At 46.7% G+C, this 26,277-nt stretch overlaps 3 protein-coding genes across 6 annotated transcripts; all 3 read right to left on the minus strand.

Annotated features, from left to right (window-relative positions):
• Window positions 1-259: 259 nt before the first annotated feature.
• LOC120676507 lies at window positions 260-5,837 on the minus strand. Its single transcript, XM_039957833.1, has 14 exons — window positions 5,654-5,837; window positions 5,165-5,241; window positions 4,979-5,056; window positions 4,811-4,889; window positions 4,494-4,561; window positions 4,204-4,305; window positions 2,973-3,062; window positions 2,817-2,891; window positions 2,705-2,737; window positions 2,542-2,622; window positions 2,287-2,340; window positions 2,136-2,207; window positions 1,992-2,063; window positions 260-755 (listed from the first exon to the last, which is right to left on the minus strand). Exons 1-14 carry the CDS (start codon window positions 5,688-5,690, stop codon window positions 600-602), a joined length of 1,074 nt encoding a protein of 357 aa, XP_039813767.1. The 5' UTR covers window positions 5,691-5,837; the 3' UTR covers window positions 260-599.
• A 3,728-nt stretch (window positions 5,838-9,565) lies between these two features.
• On the minus strand, window positions 9,566-11,391 carry LOC120676533 (40S ribosomal protein S5-like). The gene is made up of 4 exons (XM_039957861.1): window positions 11,200-11,391; window positions 10,829-11,100; window positions 9,947-10,150; window positions 9,566-9,843 (listed from the first exon to the last, which is right to left on the minus strand). Exons 1-4 carry the CDS (start codon window positions 11,266-11,268, stop codon window positions 9,789-9,791), a joined length of 600 nt encoding a protein of 199 aa, XP_039813795.1. The 5' UTR covers window positions 11,269-11,391; the 3' UTR covers window positions 9,566-9,788.
• A 582-nt stretch (window positions 11,392-11,973) lies between these two features.
• On the minus strand, window positions 11,974-20,504 carry LOC120676483. Of its 4 annotated transcripts, XM_039957789.1 has the most exons (8): window positions 19,582-20,501; window positions 18,928-19,019; window positions 18,133-18,833; window positions 17,377-17,447; window positions 13,045-13,134; window positions 12,780-12,956; window positions 12,495-12,578; window positions 11,974-12,388 (listed from the first exon to the last, which is right to left on the minus strand). In XM_039957789.1, exons 1-7 carry the CDS (start codon window positions 19,996-19,998, stop codon window positions 12,525-12,527), a joined length of 1,602 nt encoding a protein of 533 aa, XP_039813723.1. In that variant the 5' UTR covers window positions 19,999-20,501; the 3' UTR covers window positions 11,974-12,388; window positions 12,495-12,524. The 4 variants fall into 4 exon arrangements, with proteins under 4 accessions (XP_039813723.1, XP_039813725.1, XP_039813724.1 ...); XM_039957791.1 differs by lacking the exon at window positions 12,495-12,578 and having other exon boundaries at window positions 19,582-20,500; XM_039957790.1 differs by lacking the exon at window positions 12,495-12,578 and having other exon boundaries at window positions 11,974-12,394; window positions 19,582-20,498.
• Window positions 20,505-26,277: the final 5,773 nt, after the last annotated feature.

The following is a 26,277-nucleotide window of genomic DNA, read 5'->3' on the forward strand; positions in this document are numbered from 1 at the left end:
GGAGAGGTGGGTCGGCGGCGGGGAGGAGAGCAGGGGAGGACAGGACGGCGGTGGGAAGGAGGAGGAGGCGGGGTTCGGCCGGCGGCGGAAGGGAGGAGAGTCGTGGGATGTGCATCGGACGGTGCAAAAATTTTCGGCCGACGTGGACGAATGGGAGACCGAGGAAGCGTGCATTTTAACATATAGAAATGCAGCTGGCGAGCATGCTACCCAAGTCCATGCAACAGCCACCAGGTAGCAAAGCCCCCAAAAAAAAACGTTTAGTTGCAAATGCTTCTAACCCAAAATGTATTCAGGTACTACTGTCACAGGTAATTACATCAAAATCCACTGCAATATACACAGCCCCTCCCATCCACAGGGCACGATGTTTCTCTTCCAACATCTAGATCAACAGTATAATTTAAAACTGCGTTGTAGTCCCTGGCATCGAGGCGTTGCTCTGCGAGGTACTAGTTCCTACAAAATTCGCAATTCCCAATAGGAAAATGGAGCTGTCCCTTTTGGCAACTGCCCTGTTTTCTACTACCTACATACATATACAGCATAAGCTGATGTCCTTTTTGGATAAGAAAGCTACCTAACTGAGCACATATGTCTCAGCTGGTGTAGCTCCTTAGAAAGCCAAACCCTCCAAACAGGGTTGAACTACCAGATCTCCTGGGGCTCGGTTCTGCCGTGCTTGGCGCGCCACTTGGTAACTCAGAGGACCCTTCCTTCATAGAACTTGCTCTACTAAAAACACCCTGGTGATCCTGCACATATAAAGAGTACATAACTTATGCTACAACTTTGGAGTATAGGCAAACATATTGTAACTAGTCTTTCTATCGATGCATGAATGCAAATTAGTACCATCAGATTGCACACAATATCTCTACAAGTAAACACTATGACCAGACGATACTTTGCCAACTACATGAAATGTGCACAGGGTCAAAGTTTGACAGAAGAAAACACAGTTACACAGTCAGAAAGTACATTCTTATAGCTATTATTGTGTCTAACAATTCCTTAAACCTAGTAGTTTCAGCATGTTATTTATTACGAAATTTGTCCATTGTGTGATTGAAATGTAACACCAAAGTGCAAATACACTACTACAGTATGTGGCAACACAGCAGAATCAGAGTAGGCTTATAGTTACTTCCTCTATTCTTAAAGCGTTAAGGCGAGGCACGGCGAGCGACCCCGTCTGCAAGGCGAGGCAACGCCTAGGCGAGCAAGGCGACGCCTTACCCATATGCCACAGGGAGGAAATGAAAAGAAATAGGAAATAAAAAGAGTAAAAAAGGCAAAGAAGAGGGCAGCCCAACAGTTAGGCCCAGCCCAACAATAGCATCTCCACCCTCCCTCTCCCACTCGATGCTCCCACCCTCCAGAACCCTCATCCGCGCCGCCGTTGCCCTCTGCCCTCTCAGCTCTCCCTCTCCCTTCGCGCCGCCGGCCCGCCGTCGCTCCTCCGCGCGACGCCGCCGCCGGCCCGCCCTTGCTGCTCCGCCAGACGCCGCCGCTGGCCCCGCGCGACACCACTACCGGACCTGCGCGCCGTCGACAGGCCCTCGCGCCGCCGAAGCTCGTCGGCGCTCCCTCTCCCACCTTCCTCACCATGCTCAGGTAGGCCGCCACCCCCTCCCTCTTGTTCACCTTCCCCCGCAGATCGTCGAAATCCTTCCCCTCATCCTCTCCCTCCTCCCTAGGCGACGCCTAGGCGACGCCTTAAGAACCATGGTTACTTCGCTAAAGAGTTAGGAAGATGACGACAAATACAGTGCACTTAGTTGAGCAGTGCTACAACCAAAACATATTATCACAATACATAACACGCAATTGTCTTTAATGTGCTCTCGAGTATACGCAACTGCGCTAAGCACCATTTGCATATAGACAACTAGTAATGCCTATCAATGTGCACAGTGATCATAAGACAGAACAGACCGTGAGCAGAATTAAATAGAATCACAAAGCGCCTTAGTTGATCATGGTCTTACTCTTTTAGGTGGCACTGTGGTTCCAACTAGCATATTAAGTCCTGATGCAGACATGGTTGTAGAGCGCACAACCTACAAAAGCAAATTATATCAGATGGAACAAGCCAGGTCAATTGTATTCTCAAACAAAAAACCAAAACTGACCTTAGGTGCCTGTGGTCTAGGTGACTGGGCTGGAGGAGACTCTGGTTCCAAAGTTGGGGGCAAAGAAACAGTCTATGGTAACAAAACAAAGGATCAATCAACGAGGATCCAAATTATAAAAAACTGAAAGAAGGTGCATCAGTAATTTTACCTTAGCAACTCTCTCTGAAGATTCAATAGCAGGACGAGGAGTTGATGATGTAACCTGAAAATCATATGAATATCAATCAATAAAGATGAAACAAGATAGTTGCCAAATTGATTAAACTGCATGGTATCACCCTGAATATGTGCGAAAATGGACACCTCCATACATGTTTATTTAAATGAAGTTGTATTTGTGCAGTATGGGATCGCAAGAGATATGAGGTCAGTAAGCAGTAAACCAGGTACACTGTTGACTTGCCTGACGAGTATCAGCTTTCGGGCTCTGCTCTAATCTTTTAGTGAATTCGCATAAGTCATATATCCCACGAGTTGTGCGATCCTAAGACATTTCAGTAAGAGATTAGAAATATATACGAGTCGCTGGGAGAAAAATAGGTCTGGTAGTGTAAAAATCTACTTACCTGAGTATAAGCTAGGCGTCCAAGTTTTGTCTCCTGCAACACAACAGGTAATCAGTTTGTAGATAGCAGGAGTGAATCAGTCATCTCGAACAAAAAGGTATAATGTACCTACCAGGCTTCGAACTACAAGATGAACTGTTTCCATTTCCTTCTGGAAGGCACTTAGATCCCCATGGATGATTGTAACCTATGAAATAATTTCATATCAGTCTCCATTGAATTACACCAAATCGTGATAAAAAGCATAATATAAAGGTAAGTTTCAAACCTCTTCCCTTGTGGCTTCTGTAATTTCTTGGCATTCATCTAAACTACAATCTACACGATCAATTCTTCCGGCAAGATGTCTCTTTGCAGCCTGATCAGAATATTTCACATAAGTTAGTTCTGGTTGCAACTTGCAACAGTAAGTCATAATATCTAGATGATGATTGTTAGAGGAGTCAAGGGCCTATTGGGCCTTAGCCCATTAGGGTTAATTAGTCGCTTGCTTAGGGGTCAAGTAAACCTCTCTATATAAGGAGAGGAGATGTATCAATCTAATCAAGCAAGAGATTAGAAGGAAATCCCTTCTCTCTTGCCGGCCGTGGGCGAAGCCCCGCGGCCGGCGTTCCCAGCGCCCCCCAACCCTAGCCGCCGCTCTCTCGCCCTCGCAGCCCTCCTCCTGTGAACAGTTCCCACGGTACTGTAGCGCGGCACCGCCGCTCCCTCACGATCTCAATCCCAACAACAGCCATAACAATGATGATACCACAAAAACAAAATTAATTTAATGACTGGAGGCATATCCTGTGAAACCCAGAAATCTTTCTTTTTCTTATTGGTTTTGTTTCCTTCTTTCCGTTAGACATAGAGCATAGGCACTTAGTGGAAGAATATAGAATTTGTATATATCAAAACTATGATGGAGATATGCACACATAGACAATTTAAAAAAACTGGACATAAGCATACTCCCGTACTCCGCACTTCTGAGTTCTGACCAAAACTTTTGTTTCTAAAAACTTGACTCTCATAGGCACACTTCCCGATTTTCTCATGTTAACCCAACCAATCATATTTTACTACCTTGTTTAATGCAGAGGGTGTGGTTGTCAACTTCCATTTGAAAAATGACTGCCTAGATAGTAGATGATGTGTGCTTTAGTGCACTGATCAAATGTGCCACGTATATGGACACATTGGGAATAGAAATATAAGGTATGGAATCATAAGAAAGCATTACAATATAGGAAACAATCATTGTACGAACGGTTTATAAGGACCTTGAAGGTGTACCGGCGTATTTGTTATCTGTATTTTGATTGAACAGACTTTAATGTAATGAGGTGTCTGTTTTTTACTCTAGGCGACCAAATAAATACAGATAACAAATTTCATAAATTTGTATGGGTATTTAGCTCAAGGGATATGAATAAGATATGCAGATCAGTACAATGCATTTCAGAACTTAAGGTCTAATAGTAACATTACTGTGAAATATGGAAGAAGAAACCTACATGAACACTTTCTGAAACCTGATCCACTTGTTTCCCCACTACATTGCAAACATCAGAAAAGCCACGCTTTGTCACAAACATCATATCAGAAAGTTTCCACCCCTGTAATCATAGAGTTAGCTCTGATGGAATTGACAATGGCCAAAATATCAAATGGCACAGTGGGAGTTGCATTGGCTTGAAATGATAAGAACGAAAATTGCAGCCTGCAGGACAATCTAATTCAGACTTATGTAAAAATCTTTGTTAGCAATAGTATCCTTTAGCCAAATAAAAAACAAAATGTGCACCTTCCATCTAATGAATAAATAGCCAATAGCTCCGACAACAACAGCTGTTATACCATATGCGCCAGGGCCTGCAAAAGAAAATTTTTGTTATAACTGGTACAAAAGTCAATGAAGTTACTTGAAAACTAAATGATGAATATTCAACTGTTCCTAAAATAAACTACCAAGCATTCTGTGTCAAAAAGAAAAATTCTAGGATGCTGCAATGGTTCCTGCTAAACTAAAAGGCCAGCAGGTAAAAGACCATAGCATGAAGAAGATAAATGCACAGTATGAATTAATTTGTCAGAGGATGGAAAATCACTGAAAGCACTAACCAGGTCTACCATCAACAGTGACTATAGCAACATGATTTGATTTTGACAGCATCTGCAGCTCTTCTCTGAGATAATTGACCTGAAGCATTTGTATTGATGAGTAGTTGCAGTGGATGCATGCAACTGGTGTTCAATCATAGAAAGAGCAGAAACTGTAATGCAAAAAACCTGAGTTAACAACTGGGCAGTATGCGGACTGCTGGTCGACGGCCCATCCTTGCCCTTCTTTGCGCCCTTGGTCATGAACTAAAGATGAGAGGAGAAAATAGGTGAGGTAAGCTGGCCGTAAGGAGGGGAGGAAGAAGCTCAATCATAATGAGGAACACGGAGGGATAGGGAGGAGGGTGACGAGACCTTGAAAGCACCGGAGATTACATCCCTGAAGTCCGGAAGGCTGGACTCACCGCCCGTCAGTACTGTTCCGACGATTCCTGCAAAAGGGAAGCGTCACAGTGTGTCAGTGTGTCACTGAAGCACTCAATCTAGCTGCAACAGTAACACAGCTAGCAACAATGTCCGACTGCATCCATCCACTGCGATGCAATCAGGAACTAAGCTCGCCTAGCACACAGGTACACCCACACACAAACTAATTGAAGAGCGCATGCCGACGGTACACCAGAGTGCTGCTCCATCCTAGCTTAACCTGAAGCGGGGAGCAACCCAATCGTTTCGATTGCAACGCGAGTCCCCCAAAAGGCACTCCCCGAGCCGCCGCGGGGCCGAAGCAAGAGCGAGCCGGAAGAACCCTAGGGCGCCCCCGAATCGAAAGATCAAGGGCAGGGCGGAAGGCGAAGGAAGCGGGGAACAGGAGATCCCCCACGCGGAGGGCAGGGCGCGTACCGGAGCCGATGACGATGGCGAGCTTGCCGAGCACCATGGCCCCTCACTGGCGGAGCGCTCGCTCGCCCAGCGCTGCCTCTGTGGCCGCCGCCGCCGCCGCCGCCGCCGTGCCGTGCGCCGGGACCCGCGAGGGAGGCGGAGAGAGGGTGGGGTGGGGTGGGGATCCAGCAGCTCCGGGGAATGGGTCGCAGGCGGGGACGGCTAGCTGGGGCTAGTGCCTTGTTCGGCTGGCTGATTTCGCGTGAGAGGAAAATACTGTTGGCTGGCTGGTTGGCTGGTGGCTAGGCTGATTTTGTGTGAGAGAAAAATACTGTTGTGGCTGGCTGAATCCGGCTGAATCCGCCAGCCGAACAAGGCGTAGGGTTCGTTCCCAGGGTAACTTTTCGGTCGAATTTCGCCGAAATTCGGTGTTTTTTTTCGTTTTCACTAGTTAAAAATTTCGATATTTTTCGCCATTTTTCGTTTTCAAATTTAAAAATTTAAAAATATTTATAAAAAAATCAAAAATATTTATAAAAAATTCAAAAAAATATGATAAAAAATTAGGTGTTCTTCTGAGCAAATAGGACTAGAACACACTCAAATCTAAAATCATTTGCTAGGCTAAAATTGCATTTTAGTTGAAAAACAAAGTTATTTGTAGTCTAATGAGGTAGAATTTATAGTTTTTTTAGTATCCGACACAGCTTGGCATTTCTCCAGACCCCTCCTCGCTCTATACAAATTACATTTTAGGAATTCTCTATACAAATTGAATCAAAAAAAAATTCAAACACTGTCACATGAATTGATAACCAATTCAAATCATGTTTGTCCTGGATTTAAAACAACTTTCAATTGGATCAACCAATGTCCCTGAAATTTAATAGACATATCCGCAATAACAAGAATAATAAAAGTCTAGTTGAGACCTAAGAGAGAAAATGGAAGTTGTCACATGAAATGACAAGACTTTTAATTGGTAGTTTTTGAAATAATTAAATAACTTTCAAACCATTGCTCAAATGAAAAAGTTCTTGAAACAAAAGTTGTAGATCTCGAAAAACTGAACAAAATTGGCATTCAAAAGTTTTTCATTTGACCTCCGAAACAGTACGAAAATCACAACGGACATCATTTTCCGATCGAAATCACCGAAATTTCGTTTTTTGATTTTGAATTCTCTTTCCGTTCGGAATTAGCGAAATTCGGCGAAATTTCGGCCGAAATTTCGTTTTCGGGAGTTGGCGGGATTCGGTAGAAAAACGAAAAGGTGAACCCTGTTCGTTCCTGCGCGGTCGGGTCAGCTTGCTGGCGGCTCCGGCTCGAGTCGGGCCGCTGGCGCCCTTGGTGCGCGGATGGACGGACACGATGCGACGCGGCTGCGGGGGCTGATCGAGACGGGGCGAGAGGCAGTCGTGGGCCCTTTGCGCACTAGAGGGAAGGGGAATGCTTCCACTGTTGCTGCTGGTGGCCACGGAGGCACAGACACATGAGCCGAAGAACACGACCGGCTGTCTTGGAAAAGAAAGAAAAGGCTTGGACTTCCCATTGTTAAAAAAAAACTAGTAGAGGTGCACGTGCCCGTGGCACGTGTTTAAAGAATAATTATATTAAAAGTAGCACAAGTTTAAAGAGTAATTATATTTAAAAATAACATGAGACTCAAAATTGATGATACAACAAAGTAAAGTTGTATTACATCGATCGATTACTAAAACAACTAAATTCTACTAAAAAAACTAATTACGGAATGCAAAGTGCATCAAGAAGCACGTACGCTATGTGGGTACACGTAGAAGGCTAGGTGAAAAAAAACATGAGTTTTGGAGAAAAGATTGGTATATATTTTTTTGATGCATCCGTTGGGGTGTATCTGATATGCATATATTTATATTTATGGATATAAAAGTTCCAACTTACATAAGTATCACTTATTCACTTATATAAAATGAAGTACTATCACACCATGCATGATTCCTTGCGTGCAAATAAATCTCAAAGCAAAGCATGCAGCATAGTAAATTATGCCTACCTTGAATCGAAGCAAAGCTCCCTTGTACTATACGAATCAAAATCATTCAAGTCTAAGGATCCAACGGAAGCCACAGCTGCACGTCCAAGGATCATTCAAGTTTATTTATAAAATTGTGACATCTTGTACATGAATTCGTGTATCTTCAATCAAAATGAATGGAAAGAGGTTCCTGCGGTGATTGCCAAGAAAAAGGAATAATCAATCCAAATGAATGGAAAGATGTGTCATTGCCAATCCAAAACAAATGGAAGAGAGGTGTCAGCCGTGATTGTCAATCAAAACTAATGGAAGGAGTCATCGTTGATTGCTAAAAGGGAGGAATTGCCAATCCAAACAATTGGAAAGCGTTATCGGATAGGGTGGGTGGGTATGGTAGAATTTTTAGTGTAAAAAGTATTAGCTTTTTGGTAGAACCATTTTCCCTCTATCAAAAAATGGGTCTCCACCCCCTTTCGTCAAACTTTTTGGCCTGACAAGTAGGACCTCCGTGAGGGGTACGGTGGGACTAATCTTGGTGAGAAAAGGTTTCAATTGTTTCAACTATTATAGTATAGACTAATACACTTTGATAATAAGCCACGGTATCAGCACAGTGGGTGTCCATGGAATGGTTTTTGTTTTATTTTATCAATTAAGAGGGGCTCTAATTTTCTAGTTCCATTGTGCTTGACCGCTTTCAGTTTTTGCCATTGCTTTTGCGATCTTTATTCTTCTTGCCACCGCCATGAGCCCATGAACTTCTATATAGCTATGAGGTATGCAATGCATCTGGTACTCAAAGTAGTATTTGTATCGAGCACCAATTCGAGTGTCATTGGATCATCGTGGCTATTCTTAGTTTTTGTTTAGTGATGAATCAATAGGTACTCTTAAGAGTGCCATGAGCACATAGTGAAGGCAAATACATGCTAGGAGGTAGGCTTCATGTCATTTTTGTGTCAAATTAGGGGGAAAATGATATTACCATCATGCAGTATCACTGTCACCTGATGAGCAGAGCAATTTTCCATTGAAATTCGGCTATTTCTTTTCTGGTCACCCATAGATCCGTCTTTTTTCCTCCCGTAAGCTATAGCACAACATATCCAAGTCATTTTCACCTAGGGGCCGTTTTCATCTCCCCGTGATCCGATTGCACCCTATTGATCCGTTTGCATTGAAATTGGACACCTACCGGCTCGTAGTTGGTCTCACGTGAGCTTTGACACATGATTTCTTCGAACAAGAAACAGGTTTCACGCTGCAACAGAACAATTTAGTTTCGGGATCTAGCGAGTTTAATGTTTGGAAGAATCCTGGGGCACTATTATTTCTTCAGAAGTCCTTTCTTGAAACCATCATGGACAATTTAGTTTCGGGATCTAGCAAGTTTAATGTTTGGAAGAATCCTGGGGCACTATTATTTCTTCAGAAGTCCTTTCTTGAAACCATCATGGACACCAAGCTCACCATCTGCCCAACTCGCTTCAAACCAAGAAGCATGAGCATGGGCCAGCTTCAGAACTTGCAGAGAGGCTTCACTTGCTTCAAACCGAACTACATAGCGATATTTTTTAAAAAAAATTGCCAAAATATAGCTATTGAACCGAAGTCTTAAAAAGCGAAGTTTGGTGGGTTACAGTAGCTTCAAACTAGCATCAAACGAATAGACAGAATCATGCCTTTACCAGTACATTGTACAACTCGCATCAGTCACAAAACACACAAAATCAACCAATACAATCCACACAATTCAACAGCAGATATGATCGCCATAAGCCTAGAACATAACCAAAAACAGAGAACAGGCAATGGGCAAAACAAGAGTAAAACGTTATCTGTGTGCAGCTGCGGATGTCTAAACACTAGCAAGCCCAAATGTGCATCATGACAAAAAAAGTTCACCAGCACTCTCATGCATCAAAGAATTCAAGCTTATAAGAACAAGAGCTGGTATTCAATAAATCAGGCACATGGCATTTCTGCCCCCAAACAACTACATCTCTCAGTATTTTCCATTGTTCATTCAAAGCAAAACCTTAGCTAGGTCTCAAAATGTCTAAACATCAGGTAAAACAACCAAAACAACTGCCAACGATATAACAAGGACTCCATTGCACCACGATACACAAGCTTCACTCAACGGTTGGCCTTGGCAACACGCTCAATCTCATCCTTCTTCTTTATGGCATAGCTGCAACAAGAATCATCACAAATGAGGACAGATTCAGATTGCATGGGTTGACTCAAAACATGAAGATAGGAAACAAAAAAAAACATAAATGAACTCGGTATACCTGTTGGATGAGCCCTTAGCAGCATTGATCAACTCATCTGCAAGGCATTCAGCAATGGTCTTGATGTTCCTGAAAGCACTCTCCCGGGCTCCAGTGGTTAGGAGGTAGATGGCCTGGTTCACCCTCCTCAGGGGCGAGATATCAACAGCCTGCCTCCTCACAACACCAGCAGAACCAATTCGGGTGGCATCCTCACGTGGCCCACTGCAAGACGACAGTGGCAAGCCATGTTAGTTTGAAATCTCTAAACTACCAACTCTCCAAACGTCTGATAGCTAAACAGTCTCAACAAAATTTAACAACGCCAGAGCAATTAACAAGCACCATAACAAAAGGGTGAAAATACTCTGAGATGACACCTATGTTTTTAAAGCGGTAAGGCGAGGCGATCCACCACCGCCTTATCGCCTAGGCGACGCCTAGGCGGGCTAAGGCGGGCTAAGGCGAGACCTTAAGCAAGGCGAGCCGCCACCGCCTTGTCGCCTAGGCGACGCCTTGAAAACAGAGGATGACACACCAGACTATTAGATTGGCAACAAGTGAATCATCAAATTAATCAACTATCAGTCTTGACTACTCTCAATGTCACACACTCGTAGCGCTATGCTCCTCATTTTGAATTTAAACAGCTCGGCATTTGTCCCATTTTGAATTTAAAATGCTCAGCAGTTGTCCTAGATTATGCTACCAGAGACAATCAACTAACCATCATGGAACTAAGTTATCAAATAACCGAGCCGAACCAGGAAACAAGTGATAATTTGATGACATCAGAGTCCAAAAGGAACAAACAGATAGTCACACTACACTGCAGCAGTTATTAGACGAAGAGGCCCGGAACAACGAATCAGAGGGAGTGAAGGCAAGAGAGTCAAACGGTACCTGTTGATAATAGCGTCGACGACGACCTGGATGGGGTTGGCGTCGGTGAGCAGGTGAATGATCTCCAGGGTGTGCTTGATGATGCGGACGGCCATGACCTTCTTGCCGTTGTTGCGGCCGTGCATCATGAGCGAGTTGGTGAGGCGCTCGACGATGGGGCACTGCGCCTTGCGGAAACGCTTCTTCGAGTAGCGCCCCGCGGTGTGCGGCAGGTACGTCGCGTGCTTCGTCGACGACACCGCCAGGTAGTCGTTCAGCGAGATATCGTTCACCTGGGGATGCCAATGCGACAGTTCAGTCCTCCTCTCGCAGCAGCAGGAGGCGGCGGCTAGAGAATCGTAGCGGGAGGGATGGGGGAGCCATTCGCGTACCTGGACATCTTCAAAGGTCCAGCGGTTGAAGAGCTTCACATCCTGCTGCTGCTGCTCCACCTCCGCCATGGCCGAGAACGAGGGAGGGACGCGCTGCTGCGGCGGCTGCGTGCGGCTAGGAGGCGGCGGCGGCAGGGAGCGAGGAAACCCTAGCGCGAACTCGGCTCGCGGCGGGTGAGAGAGGCGGGTTTTAATAGGGGAATGCCTCCCGGGCTAGGGTTTCGGATCCGACGGCTGTCCGCTCAGCTGCTGGACGGACATCTCATAGCCGCAGCCCGGGAGGGTGGGTTCTGGGCCTTTAAGCCCAGCCATTTTCTCCGGAAATAATGGGCCCATCTTATTTTTCTATTTTGATCAGGGGCCCATACTAATTGGGGTGGTTTCTCAACTCGTTTTTTTTTTGAAACGCTCAACTTGTTTTTTTTTTTAGATTAACGCTCACCTTGTTTTGTTCGTACTTGGTTGTTGGGTGGCTATAGAACCGGGCGCTATACCCATCTAAAAAAAAGAAAAGGTATGAAAGGCCTCTCAAAAGAAAACACAATGTTGTCCTTCTGCCTCTACTCGGTTTTGAAATAAAGAGAACTCTGTAAGTATGAAATACTTCCCTAAATGAGTCCAAGAAGATGTTTGCCCAAAGAAAATTAATTTTGAAAATACAAATACAAATAATATGATTTTTTTCTCACATTCAAATTGAGACATTAAGCAGCAAAATGTGGAGCTAAAAGAACAATGAACCCAACAACATTCACAAAACGCCTGGATAAATTATTGAAGAAACAAAACAATTAATTATCCATTGCATAAATAAAAAAGAATAAGAGCTGTGTTTCCTCTTCTCTTCCTAATTTCCAAATTGCAATTGACATCAAGGGAGATTAAAGGAAGTGCTTCAATCAAATACAGACATCGATGATCACCGATCAACATCTACAACTCAAGAAAAGAATAGCAATCCCGTCTAAGAAATCAAAGGGGGACACAGACCTCTGAAGCAGCCAGCTCCAACTTAAAACGGCAATGCAATTCCCCATCTCTCGCTTCCTAACCAGCAGCATCCCCAACCCTGATGCTACAGCCCTGCAACCTCACTCTGTACAATTGCCACTTGTCTCTAACTACATTCTTGATATAGACAACCCTCTCCGGAAGCATGGTCATGTCGGAAACGTCGTGATCACAGATGCTGCAGCCGCAGAAAAAAGGTTTCATTCAGAATTATGCAAAGGGATAGGGCATATCTATGCAAAACAGCTGTGTGTATGAGTTAAAGCATTATAATTAAAATGAACCATTGCAAACAGAACATCCATCCATCAAGTCTATCTAGAACTGCTTGGCTGTTGTATCTCTCCAACTCTTTCGATTTCAATTGCCTGTGTCAGTACCATTGCACAAATTTATTCCTCAGGAAGTTTAAACGAAACTCTAAAAGCATAGCATGAGCAGCATTAAGCAAATTGAATGGGAGAAGAAATAAACGCTCCTAAGCTGCGCAGAGTACATACTTGTGCAAACATATCCAACCGCACAACATGCCTGATATATGATCTACTGAAGAAGAATAAACACTATACCATATCAGCAGGCTTCTTAGGTTTACTCCCATTGGAGGTTCCCCTTTTGATAGGTTTTCTTCTCTTGTGGAAGGATCCGTGGAGGGAATCCATCACTGAACCTTCAGGCCACTTGCCGCTTCTATCAGTCGGATCCAAGTTGCTAGGACCCCAGGTGTACATGACAAACTTCCGCACCTGTTACCAGGGAGATCAATATGGCTTGTTGATCAAACAGGCAGCTGGATAGATATAGTGCTCATCCTTGGATCATGAAATGCTTTACCTTGTCCCAATTTTGCTGAGCACGTTGTTTGCTCAAAATTTTCAGCATTCTGGTATCCTCATCACGGAGCTTCTTTATCCTTCCTTCACACTGAAATGTCAACTTGTTAATTATGCACAGTTTGCATGCTAACTCATTGTTGACGCTGTTATTCCTTCTGTCGCGGGGTTTCTAGGGTACCCACAGCCGGGTGGCGGAACGCACCCGCCTATTCCCAGAGAGGGAGTACTCGGGAAGGTATTAGGCGATTGGGCTGATCTAGCTCTGAGACAATCACACAAGAACACACGATTTAGAGTGGTTCGGGCCGCCGAAGCGTAATACCCTACGTCCACTGTGTGTGGTATTGATCTTGGTTGTGTATGAATCTATCCTCTGTCGGGCCTTGACTTTCACCCAGCCTGAGTTTTTCTTCTAGCGGGCGCCCCCTTTTATAGACCAAGGGGTGCGGATACATAGGACGTTGGGGCCCGACAAGTGGGCCCAACGTGACTGCACAGCATACTGCGCAGAGTATTCAAATGGCTATAGTGGTTGCGAATCTTTCCTCCGATACGCTTCCATGCCCTGCTAGCCCTCTGACGAAGGGCGGTCTTCTCTTGTCCCGTCAGCAAGGTGCCCGTTGGGGGAACGTAGCTTGCGGCGTGACCTGTTGAGACTATTATGTAGGCGTCATAATGGGTGAAGCCGAGCCGTCGTATCCATCTGTTATGGCAGACTGACAGGCGCGGCGTGGGCGGCGCCAGCAGCTCCACTATGCACCTTGGTAATATGCGATCAATAGTGCCCCCTGGTCAAAGAATCGCCTCGGCTTCTGCTGCATCAACGCGGACGTTCCCCTACCACAATGAATGCAGCGGTGGGTGAGGCTTGGTATGGAGACCAAGCGACCTTGTATACGTGTCTGTGCTTGTAGACACGTGTCAGCTCCGGACCACCCCGAGGTGGGGTGTCGATTCCTTCCCTTGGCGAGGGGTCCGGCTACTATACAGGGGTCCGAGACCCCAAGGGGGGTCCGGGATCCCGTGGGGATCCGGACCTCTACAGGAGGTCCGGAGCCCTCCGGCTGTTCGGGCTGAGCGCCTGCTTTTTCCGGAACACGTGGTGCTTCCGGACCTTTCCCAACCAGAGGACGGGTCCGGGACCGTTGCCGGGTGAACGGGGTTTCCGGACCGCAGGGGTTCGGCTGCTGGATGTAGTTAAGGATAACTACAAAGCTCTTCTTGCCTAGACACAGCAAGAGGGGGTACCCCAGTCCTGGGGTACCGACAGTGGCCCCCGGGCCCACCTCGGGAGAGATACGAACCCGCGGGTGGGCCCTACTATCGTGATGTGTTTCCACGCAAACTTGATTGCGTCGGTGTGCTCATGTCAAGAGCGGGTGCCCCAGACCCCTGAGGCCGGTACACCGGTTGCCTGGTTCAGGTTCTGGAGCGCTCTCCGCAGGGCGACGAAGGTGTAGCCTTAGGGTGCGGAACCAAGCTAAGCAGCTACGCGGACCTTGGATCGCTCAGGGAGCAAGCGCCACTTCCCAGACCGGGCTCTTGGCGACCGTGGGGAGTCGTTGCTGACGATCCGATGAAATATATCACCGGATCTGAGAGTAAGGTGCGAGAAACCAAGCCTTATACTAGAGGGGAGCTCGGGACTTCTAAAGACAGCAGTTCTCGGATACTAGAGTACTTGTAACAGGGTAGTGAAGTACGTAAACTTAGGGTACATTACCAGGCTAAGCTACGCGGAGCTTCTCTACCCCAGGATACGGGTACTACTTCTCCGGACCAGGTCCTTAGGGGTCCGAACTTCCTTCCAGCATGAAGGGGTGTCCCCACCTGGCCACAAGCCAGCAACTTATCTTGGATTGTTAGCAATAATAAGAAGATTCCGTTTCAGAGGAAAGAAATAGCTAAACCAAGGCGAATAAATGTAATCAAGGTGGAGCCTAGATAAAACTGAGAAAGAAAATCTCCTTTATTATTGTGGTTGTCACGGTATACATCAGAGGTCGGGATTACGAGGTTGGACCTCTACCGCTCCGGACCGTAGCTTGCCTGTTTGTGCGATAGGGCCAGAGGTCGGGGTTACAAGGTCGGGCCTTGACCGCTCTGGACTCACACGTAGGCGCCACGTTATTACAAAGGAGGAATTTTCTCAGTCCTATTTTAGGAGTAACCTTTGGCTGCATTCTATACAGCATGTCCTTCTCTGATTGGAAGTGGTACCACTACTCCTGGGTTCTTCATGGTCGTCGGAGGTGAAGGCGCCATGGATGTGCCTGAACTGCATCATCCAGCATCACCTTGGGAGCTCGGGGGGGGGCTACTCCTTGCCTAAGAGCTGTCATATGCTTAGGTAGCATGAGACAAATTCTTTGGCTTTGAATGGGAGAGGCCCCCCCCCCCGCCTTCGTCGTCTGCCGATGGAAGCCAGACGCCCTTGCGCAGCAGAAGGATCGGTGCGAAGCGCGGAGAGGTGCGGTCGTTCGCCGGCTTGTCCTTGGTGCTAGCGCCAGGGGCCCCCGCGCCTGGCGGCGGGACCCTGTCTGCAGCAGCACCAAGCTCCTCGGGCGGTGCTGGCGACGGCAGGACGACACGGCCAACTTCCTCCGGGATGGCCGTCGGCTCCAGGCTCCATGTTGAGAGAAAACCTTGAGCCGACGTCATGCCGCCGGAGAGGAAGCATGGCCGTTGCTTGAGAGAAAACCTTGAGCCGACGTAGGGGCGGCAGCGCCCAGCGGCGCCTCCACTGTGCGTTGCCGCGCCGGCTCTGAGGTGTCGCAGTGGCGACGCACAACAAACGCCGCTGCCGTGCGCCCCCGCACCGTGGGCGTTGGCGCCCTAGTGCCATGGCATGTGGCGTAGGTGACGCCCCGCCTTCCTTCATCTTCTCGTTCGCCGTTGCAGAGGATGAACACAGCCCTAGAAGCCTGAAGATCCAGCCAGCGCCTGACCTTCCCCACGGACGGCGCCAAATGTCGCGGGGTTTCTAGGGTACCCACAGCCGGGTGGCGGAACGCACCCGCCTATTCCTAGAGAGGGAGTACTCGGGAAGGTATTAGGCGATTGGGCTGATCTAGCTCTGAGACAAGCACACAAGAACACACGATTTAGAGTGGTTCGGGCCGCCGAAGCGTAATACCCTACGTCCACTGTGTGTGGTATTGATCTTGGTTGTGTATGAATCTATCCTCTGCCGGGCCTTGGCTTTCACCCAGCCTGAGTTTTTCTTCTAGCGGGCGCCCCCTTTTATAGACCAAGGGGTGCGGATACATAGGACGTTGGGGCCCCGACAAGTGGGCCCAACGTGACTGCACAGCATACTGCGCAGAGTATTCAAATGGCTACAGTGGTTGCGAATCTTTCCTCCGATACGCTTCCATGCCCTGCTAGCCCTCTGACGAAGGGCGGTCTTCTCTTGTCCCGTCAGCAAGGTGCCCGTTGGGGGAACGTAGCTTGCGGCGTGACCTGTTGAGGCTATTATGTAGGCGTCATAATGGGTGAAGCCGAGCCGTCGTATCCATCTGTTATGGCAGACTGACAGGCGCGGCGTGGGCGGCGCCAGCAGCTCCACTATGCACCTTGGTAATATGCGATCAATAGTGCCCCCTGGTCAAAGAATCGCCTCGGCTTCTGCTGCATCAACGCGGACGTTCCCCTACCACAATGAATGCAGCGGTGGGTGAGGCTTGGTATGGAGACCAAGCGACCTTGTATACGTGTCTGTGCTTGTAGACACGTGTCAGCTCCGGACCACCCCGAGGCGGGGTGTCGATTCCTTCCCTTGGCGAGGGGTCCGGCTACTATACAGGGGTCCGAGACCCCAAGGGGGGTCCGGGATCCCGTGGGGATCCGGACCTCTACAGGAGGTCCGGAGCCCTCCGGCTGTTCGGGCTGAGCGCCTGCTTTTTCCGGAACACGTGGTGCTTCCGGACCTTTCCCAACCAGAGGACGGGTCCGGGACCGTTGCCGGGTGAACGGGGCTTCCGGACCGCAGGGGTTCGGCTGCTGGATGTAGTTAAGGATAACTACAAAACTCTTCTTGCCTAGACACAGCAAGAGGGGGTACCCCAGTCCTGGGGTACCGACACCTTCGTTTCAGTAAAATGAAGGGACAGAAGTTTTGCGTGGTTTGAGTGTGAGTATGTGAATAATAATAGCTGTATCGATGAATTTGAAACACACCAATAAATTGCAATGGGATTTAAAGAAATCAAAATTCCATATTAAAGTTTTAGACTAACATGTAACATGATATGTATAGATTCACTGACAAATAAAAATAATGGCAAATTATTGACATAATATAACCACAAATACAGGTAGGATGACTTACTTGAGCCATGAGGCACAGGAAAATTGCCACACTGAAGGCATACAGGCCACCAATACTTGCAATTATACTAACTGCAGATAACAGCTACTATTAAATGTGAGAAATGAAGTGGAAGTACACAGATTATTAGCTCAAGTTCTACTTGATAACTTCTATGACTGGTAGTGAATTCTGTTGAGCATTTGAGACAATATTTTCATATGGGCCAACAGTACTACCAAAGAAGTATATAACTGAGGTCTTCTCTATCGCTTCATTATGCTTTATGGTTATTTTAATTTTCAAGGACGTAGGAAATCAACCTACAGAATTGACCTAATGGCTAATGCATGCTTCTGGTTAAATCAACCTACAGAAACAATATAAAATGTGCTTCTGGATGAAGTATTTTCAGAGCTGGAGAAGCAGTGATGGATGAGTTACTATACCATGTACAGGATTGAGTTAATTTCAGAAAGCTATGCATTATTGCTCTACTAAACGAGACCAATAACAATTTGGAACAAAATTTCCTACATGGTAAACTATAAATACATGAACTAATACTTCAAACAGCTAAACAACATTACACGTCATGGTCTAAACCTAAACAATCCAGGCTCTAGGCATTAGTAATGTGAGCTGTAGTTACATTGATATCATGTTCCACAAGTCATCCATGAGAAAATAAAAAATCTGCTGCTACATAGACCAGAATCATAAATTATGTGATATACACACTCAAACAAGTCAGGCTTGGCTTCATGAAATGCTCACCTGGGCCTAACACACTTTCATTGTTGATCTCCACGATATAGTCAGAAAGATAACTTATGTAGAGCGTAGTATTTATCAATCCGTCACTAGGGTTCTGCAGGGAAGCATTTAAGCTATTCACATCTGAAAAGGTAGAACCTTGAGTGAAGTCCTGAAGGAGTGGCTGCAAGAGCCTCAAGCCATGATGGTTGTTATATATTTGAGGAAACAATTGAATCTTGAGCACATTGGAGTCTCGCCCTCTAAAAGTCTTCAGATTATCATCAGAGAAATTGTTGGATCTTATAGTACCACTCACAAAGCTGACGTCACTGTTATCTCCATGTTGCTTTGCAGTCAGGTTAAATTGGAAGCCAACAGCGGCAGCTGGTTGCCTGGGCATGTCAACAAACTGCCAGGATACATAGTGGTCTCTTGGAGGGATTCGGCAGCCATTGCACTTGAGTGTAATAGATGGCCCATCGCTCGTGTTCTGGCAACTGTAGGTCAAGAGCGTTGACAGAGGCTGCACCCTGAAGTCCATAAACCCAGGAGTTCCCATTGCTACTGTAGAAGGTGCGACTGCTTGAGCACAGGACATGCTTGAGACTGTGGTTATGTGAAACTCAAGATCGTTCACAAAGTTCAGCAGATCCGGCGCATTAGCTGGTTTAACTCGATGTACTTCAACATTGCGTCTTTTGATGGTTTGATACAGCAGCCTGTGACAATCAACCAGAAAGTAATCCATGAACTTTAGTACCAAACATCAAGGACCAGCTGATGCCAATATGAAAAATTATGAACATCACTTACACGGTGACTAGTCCGAGGAAGAGTATCAAGGTAGCCACCGAGAACGTACCACCCAGCTCTGTTTTTCTTTTCTTCAGTACTTGCTGATCATCCTGGTTTTCCAGAAGTTACAATAATACAACTTTCAGTTGATAAAACACAAGAAGGAATTTCACTAGAAATAAATAAGATAAATGTTCCATGTGATGAGTGCTAACGCAACGCAATTTTGTGTGTAATGTGCATATGGTTGGAAGGTAAAGCAGACTCATGCCCCACACAGGAGCGTCAAGGGCAAGAAGAAATGGAGAGGTCAAGTTGACCCAGAAAGGAAGAGGAATTTCCAAGAAATCCAACGACAGAAGTGGCATGAAAACCAAGCAACCCAAGGCGTCCAAAACGCGTGTACAAAGTGGCGAAGCAATCAAAGATGGATTAACCCGAAGCGCGACGGCGAAGCAAACCAAACAAGCGCGGGGAATTCCTAATTGATTGGCCCGACCGGAAAGAATAAGCAGCAGCAGAGAGGCAGGGAAGCGGATTAAAAATGCAAGCCGATTATTCATGAGAACCGAAAGAAATTGGTTGCAGATGAAATCTTGCACGTAAAAATGGGAAACAAAAACGGAAGGGAATCAATGAGATGTTGCAGCAGCGGGTTTAAGGAGCCCGGACCGCGTAGTGGTTGTTGTCGAAGATGCAGTCGAGGCGGCTGATCCAGAACCGGGTATCGAAGAGCTTCTTGTGGCGGGCGGGGTCCTGGCCGGCGAACCTGGCGCCGGCGCAGAAGGCGAACCAGGAGAGGAGCGCGGCGAGCGCGACCCAGAGGAGGACGGCCTGGGACTGGGTGAGGCGTCGGACGACGTCGAGGGAGAGGACGGGGGTGAGGAAGTAGAAGCTCTGGTTCCGCGTCGCGCCCACCGACCCCACCTGCCAGTCGCCGAACCCGCCGCCGCCCCCGCCGCCGCCCGGCAGCGACGCGCAGCTGCTGCTGCCGTTGCCGCCGCCGCTGCTGGCGCGGAGGTAGTACCCGGGGTCGCAGGCGCAGAGGGTGGCGTTGTAGGCGAACATGTGCGCCGCCGCGCATGCCATGGCCCAAGAAAAAAGCGCCTTTCCGCTGCTGGCGAGGCAAGACCGGCTGCTGCCGGCGCAATGGTGGAAGACGGCTCAACCAATCGCCGCGCTGGCTCAATTGCCGTGCGAAATTGCTTGCCTAACCCGATCGACCACAACGCCGGCCGGCCGGTAGGCGGGCAGCCAGCTCGGCCTCGGCTCCTCCGGCCACCGGCAAGAGCGAGAAGTCAGGAGAAGAGGAGAGGGAAGGAGCTCTGAGGCGGGCAATCAAGATCGATCAAGCAAGAGAGCCATGGAAGGATGGCTGGAAAAAAAAAAGCCGGGTGGCTAACCTAGGAATCGAATCGGGTGCTTTGCTTTGCTTTGCTGTGCTTTGTGCCGCCAGGTGCCAGCTCCAAGTTCCAAGCCTCCAATCCAATCACCCCCGACTGCTTTTTTTTTTTCTCGGCTGGCTGGCTGGAGGTGGTGGCCTGGTGGGGGCGAAGGAGACGAGAGAGATGCAGAGAGACAAGAGAAGAGTCCACCAGGTTCCTTCGTCAGAGTTTGAGACAGCTTGCTCAACTCAACAAACTGTACTCAACAAAGATACGAGCCGTTGTAGGCCAGCCCATCCTGTTCCTTTACTTACTTTTTTTTCTTTCCTACTATGGAATGTCGTTGACAGGTAGGATTCGATATGGCAGCAGCTATTTGAAAACGGAATCTTACTATTTAAAAAACTAAAAAAAACTATTTGTAATTTTTTGTACGAATAGATTGTAAATCACGAGACAAATCTAATAAACCTAATTAATACATAATTAATTCATAATTTACTGATGGTTATTGTCTGTTGCAAATCATGGATTAAGTAGTCTTCTTAAATTCATCTCGCGATTTACAATCCATTCGTGTAAAAATTTTGTAAATAGATTTTATTTGATACTCCATGCATGTATTTTTATTTGATACTCCATGCATGTGTTTAAATATTTAATGTGAATGTAAAATTTTGAGATCTAAACATAGCCTAAAACCAAAATAGCAATTTGAACTCCAGATGCCGTTAGACAGGTGGAGAAAAAGAACCAAATAGCAATTTCGTGAGGGATTTAGACGTAGACAGCGCAGCTTCAATTCCTTTTGATTTGCTATAGTTCTAACTGTTTCCCCCCATGTAAAATTCCTATAGAAAACGGATGAGGAAAGGTTTTGTAACCCCACACTAGAATGTTGTCGACGTTGGAAGCAATGCGCACCAAATTTGCATAGAGGTATACAAGTAGCTAAAAAGCGTCGCGATAGAGAAAATGACACCCCCTAGCCACCAAACAAATAACAAGGCCTTCTTTATAGAACAGCAAAGAGCCATATAAGATTTTTAATCCTAAGCCGAGTGGACTAATGCCATATTTCAATATATTGTTTTGGCGATTGATGATACACACAACACTTGGACTAATGTGTTTGTTAAGATGACCATTCTCAGACTTTTAGGTTCAAGTGATGACAAAGAGAAGATAGGCGTAGCTAGGCCCGAAGGGCCGCCCCTAATTCAAAGGAAAAGAATCAAAGAGACCGTGAAGAAATTTAATACACCGGTTGAACCGATGATAAGGAAAAGACACACGCCGGTGTAATTGTCCAGAAGCTAGAAACTGAAGATACACTCACCGGTTAAACCGACGTTGAAGAAAATGCATACGTCGGTGCATTGCCAGATGAAGATCAGGAAAAATACATACACCGGTTGATCCGGTCAAACACATCGGTGCAGTTGTCCAGAAGGATGGTTTTCCATGGAAGGTGAAGAAGTTACACTCACCGGTTGAACCGACGTTTATATTACATTCACCGGTTGATTACGTCGGTCGATTGAGGTAGCCGTTGAAGTATAACGGCTAGTTGGAAAATGCACTCACCGGTTAAACCGGTGATGACAAAAAGTTGAGCGTCGGATCAACTGACGTTAAGGGTTTTTGTCAGCCTTTTTCCCAACAGCTAGTTTGGCGGGTTGGGCTATATATATGTCACCCCACGGCTCATTTGAGGTTGCTGGAAACCAAGGAAGTATACAAGAGCCAAAGATCATCTCCAACCACCATAGAGCTTCATTGTACATCATATAGGCTTAAGCACACTTGTGAGAGTGCTTAGTGCTTGTTTAGGCTTAGTTCTTGAGAGAACTAGCTTGAGTGAAAGTCCTGCTGCGGCAAACATCTTGTGATCCGTCGTGTGACCCTCCGACTTGGTGTGGAGTGGCAACGACACTTTGTGCGGGGGAAGAGGAGACCCCCTCCTTGGTGGAGAAGCTCCGTAGTGGATTTCGGCCGGGTGACCGAGAGAGACGGTGGCGGTGCACAAGACTCGGTGTCTTGTGGGCACTTGCCTTTGCTTGCCGGCGTCGCCTTGGTGGCGTAGTGCAAGACGGTGATCGGAAGAGCCTCGGTGTCCCGTGGACGTAGGCGTTTATGCCGAACCACGTTACATGACCGTGTCTACTCGGGAGTTTGCATCTCTCTTGCACTTACCTCTTTACTTACCGCATTATGTTTCCGCATTTACTCTTTCTTGTGTGCCTTCACTTTCCTAGTTAGTTTGATTAGAATTGGCTATAGGTTGCAAGTTTTTAGGGGTAAGTAGAGAGTAGCATAGATAAACTTTAGTCATAACTAGCATGTATAGGACGTGTTAGGTTTATCTTATGCAAGTAGTTTGAGCCCTAGGTTAAAAAGCGATTAGCGACCCTATTCACCCCCTTCCACTCTAGAGTCGGACACCCCGATGATCCTTACAATTGGTATCAGAGTTTGGTCTCACACCTCTTACGAGAAAAATATCAGATCACCACAGCAATATGATGGCGAGCGCAATGGAACAGAGAACAACAACGATCGGTAAAGAAGGATCCACATGGGAAAAAAATCAGACAACACTGGTAGCAACAATGAAAATAAAGGCTGAGTAAGAAAAGGGAACAAATATAGAGACCAGAAGGTAAAGGAGGCAACAATGAACAGCACAGAGCTGAAGAGGAGATAGGGGAATGAAGCAAGGCGAATGACCGGAAGAAGGCCGGCAGATCTTAGATCTCACCAAAGATAAATGACGAGAAGGATAGGAACGGAAACTTACCTAGGAAGGAAAGAAGAAAAAGATGGTTGTAGTCGGTGGCGCAAGAGAGGAGCTGTAGTCGGTGATGCAGCCGAGAAAAATAACGCGGAGGCTATTCCTCGCGCGCGCTACTGCAGCGCGACCTATCACAGAAGGGGAGGACGCAGTCGCTGGTAGGTGGGTCCGTGCGACACTGTGCTTCTTCTACCTCTGGATCTCGCGATGGTGGTGGCGCCGGGGTTAGGGAAGGGGATTGCCGAGGTCTTGCGGGTGGTTGGTGGGGCGGAGCGGCCGCCGGCGAGGTCGCCGGCGGCCGGGGTGGTGGAGGGAGGCGGCGGCCTTTAGGGTTTGGATTGCCGGGGGTGGGATGGCTCCATGGCCTCCGGCTATAGAAGAGGAGGCCGCCGGCGGCGGCGGCGGCGGCCCGGCGGAGGGCGAGGTGGCGCGGGAGCGCCGCCAGCCGGGCAGGGCAGGATCTCCGGTGGGCGGAGGTCGCCGGTGGGGGCGAGGCAGTGGACGGTGGCGCGGCGGCGTGCTTGGTTAGGATCGGCGGCGGTGGAGGGCGGCGGCGGAGGCGGCAGTGGCGCCGCCGGAGCTTGGGGAGGCAGGAGAAGCGGGGGCGGCTTCTGCGATATGTCCTCGATTCCTCGCACATGCGAGGAATAGACGCCCCCAAAAATAACGCATAAGAGGGAGGTAAGGGACAGAACAACAGGGTACTGCAGCCTGATGTGGCATACAAGATACGCAGTCCCAAACCATGTGGCACTCTAGTAGCTGCAATAAAAACAGGCTTAAATAAAGAACGGGAACGAACGACCCGACGAGCGAGCTGCCCATGAAAGAGAAGAGGACAAGAGATTGGCCCTGTTTGGTTTGTTCCTAAAAGATCTAAGAAAGCTATTTGACCGCTAATTAGAGGTATTAAATAAAGACAAATTACAATACCAACTCTAGAGGTATTAAATAAAGACAAATTACAATACCAACTCCAGAACCCTTGCGCTGAAAAACTCCAAGAATGGCTTGACCTGGAGCTAAGATAACCAACTTCAATTTAGTTGAAGGGAGAGATCATCTCAGATGGAATCTACATAATGACGGGATCTTTACTGTTAGATCTATGTACATCCACGAGATGAACCAACATGCTCCCTTTCGCCATTAATTGATTTGGAAACTAAAAATTTCTCTCAAGATAAAGATTTTCTTTTGGTATCTACAAAGAGGAGTTATCCTAACAAAAGATTAGATGAGGAAGAATTGGAAGAGTAGTTTGAAGTGTTGCTTCTGTAACTGTAATGAATCGATTACACATCTCCTCTTTGACTGTCACCATGCAAAGGAGGTTTGGAGGATAGTCTATTTAGCTACAGGGTTAACCCCGCCAAAATCAGTTTCCCATATGCTAGGGAATTGGCTCTCAAATTTTAGTGACAAGGATAGGCGTGTCATGTTGGTGGGGGCAGCTGCATTGTGTTGGGCTATTTGGAAATGTCGTAATGATATTATTTTTAACAAAACTAAGTATTTTTCATTTATACATGCTATTTTCAGGGGGACCTACTGGCTGCGCCTATGGTGCACCTACAGCATGAAGATATGACGAAGATGCTATTCCGAAGAACGAGTCTTGCTTTGGAGACCGTCGCCTTGGAAATAGCCAATCGGGGGTGGAAGCATAACCGCAGGATTGGTTTAGATTATTTTTCCTTATTTTTTCCCCAATTCAACCATGGATGGCTTTGTTTTGTAATAATCTTTTGGGTATATACACTTTGTAGAGGCTAGAACTCGTTTCCATTATCTAAAAAAACCTGCGCTAGGAAACCTGAAGAATCTAATGAGGTCTTTGATCACATGATTAGAGGATAGTTATTATAGCATCACTGTAACAAATCATCAATTAATTACCATCATTAGATTCGTCGCAAAAAATTACACCCATTTGTAAAGAAGTTTTGCAAATAAATTTCATTTAGTAGTCCATACATATAAGATTCCCTTCTAGAAGAATCCTAGAAGAGGGAAACCAAACATGACCATTGAACCACAAAAACATTGGTCGGCAATGAGCATGAGTGCATGACAGCAGAAGCCATGAAGCAATAGTAGGCTTTGCTTAAAAAAATGAAGAAACACTGGGCAGACAGGAGACACGCGGGGACACGAAATTGGCTGGAACATGCTGAGGTATGTGGAGGCTCCATTTTGGTTCAACGATTTAAGTTTTCATATATATACCCCTATTTGGTATGACAGCAGAAGCCACGAAGTAATAGTTTCGGATCACAAGTTATTTAACAGTTTATTTGTACATGTGGTTTGAAATTACCGAACCAATAGTTCAATTGGTTTTATATGATTGGACCAGTGAACCAATAAACCGAAAGTCTCATCAGTTTGATCTCCGGTCCGATCCTAATAACTACGCGCGGGGGCACGTGCCCCTCCACCTCCTTGTTCTTGGCCCGAAGAAGTCTCTAAACAGGAAGATGGACAACACCTTGCCCATTGCCCGAATGATTATGTGTTCGCAGCAATGAGCAGCCCAAGGGTCTATTTATAGGCGTCGAATGAAAGCGACTGAATCATCACGAAACGTTGCCGTCATCCACTGACTTGTGGTCTCGATCGCAAACGTGTCCTGCAACCGAAGACATTTATCATTTTCGTGCTAAAAGATATTCAAGCCTAGCTCAGCCGCTATGGCAAATTCAGCAGGTCGGTACCGTAACATCGAAGAAGATCGGGCATTTGCGTGCTCGGCTGACACTACAAGAAAAATGGTCATTCATCCCTACACTAATCAATCATAATTTGGTCCGGTATTAATGTTGGCACGGAGCCATTTTAGTACCGAGTTCAAATTTGGAAGCCCCTGGAACTATTTTAGTACTGGGTCATAATACCACCCGGTTCTAAACGGTGACTTTTAGTACTGTAAGTGCATTTGGTCCCCCTAAGTGGGTTCTGATGATAATGATACGCACAATTAAGAATCTAATGCGCTTATTGAGCTATGAGCAGGATCAAAAATCATTGAAAGGAAAAATAGCAATTAACCATGCTATATTCGCTAAAGAGACGGTGTATGGGCTTCAATGAAGATCGTTTATAATTTTCTATTTTAAAATTGAGTATAGGAATTACCATACTATTAAGAGGGATACCAAGAGATAGTGTGGAGATGCCTAAGTGCCT

The sequence above is a fragment of the Panicum virgatum genome, chromosome 5N (genome assembly GCF_016808335.1).
Source record: "Panicum virgatum strain AP13 chromosome 5N, P.virgatum_v5, whole genome shotgun sequence".
Lineage (NCBI taxonomy): Eukaryota > Viridiplantae > Streptophyta > Magnoliopsida > Poales > Poaceae > Panicum > Panicum virgatum.

Bases quoted from the DNA above. Each gene is read 5' to 3' on its own strand.
- LOC120676507 (XM_039957833.1), bottom strand. From the start codon at position 5,690: ATGGTGCTCGGCAAGCTCGCCATCGTCATCGGCTCCG. The intron at 2,892-2,972 runs GTTTGAAACTTA...ATTATTTCATAG, and splicing joins CAGAAGCCACAAGGGAAGAG to GTTACAATCATCCATGGGGA. The intron at 2,064-2,135 runs GTCAGTTTTGGT...TTGCTTTTGTAG, and splicing joins CTAGACCACAGGCACCTAAG to GTTGTGCGCTCTACAACCAT.
- LOC120676533 (XM_039957861.1), bottom strand. From the start codon at position 11,268: ATGGCGGAGGTGGAGCAGCAGCAGCAGGATGTGAAGCTCTTCAACCGC. The intron at 11,101-11,199 runs GTACGCGAATGG...TGGCATCCCCAG, and splicing joins GGACCTTTGAAGATGTCCAG to GTGAACGATATCTCGCTGAA. The intron at 9,844-9,946 runs GTATACCGAGTT...TTCTTGTTGCAG, and splicing joins GCTAAGGGCTCATCCAACAG to CTATGCCATAAAGAAGAAGG.
- LOC120676483 (XM_039957789.1), bottom strand. From the start codon at position 19,998: ATGGCATGCGCGGCGGCGCACATGTTCGCCTACAACGCCACCCTCTGC. The intron at 13,135-17,376 runs GTAAGTCATCCT...TTGACATTTCAG, and splicing joins TCCTGTGCCTCATGGCTCAA to TGTGAAGGAAGGATAAAGAA. The intron at 12,957-13,044 runs GTAAAGCATTTC...CCCTGGTAACAG, and splicing joins CTCAGCAAAATTGGGACAAG to GTGCGGAAGTTTGTCATGTA.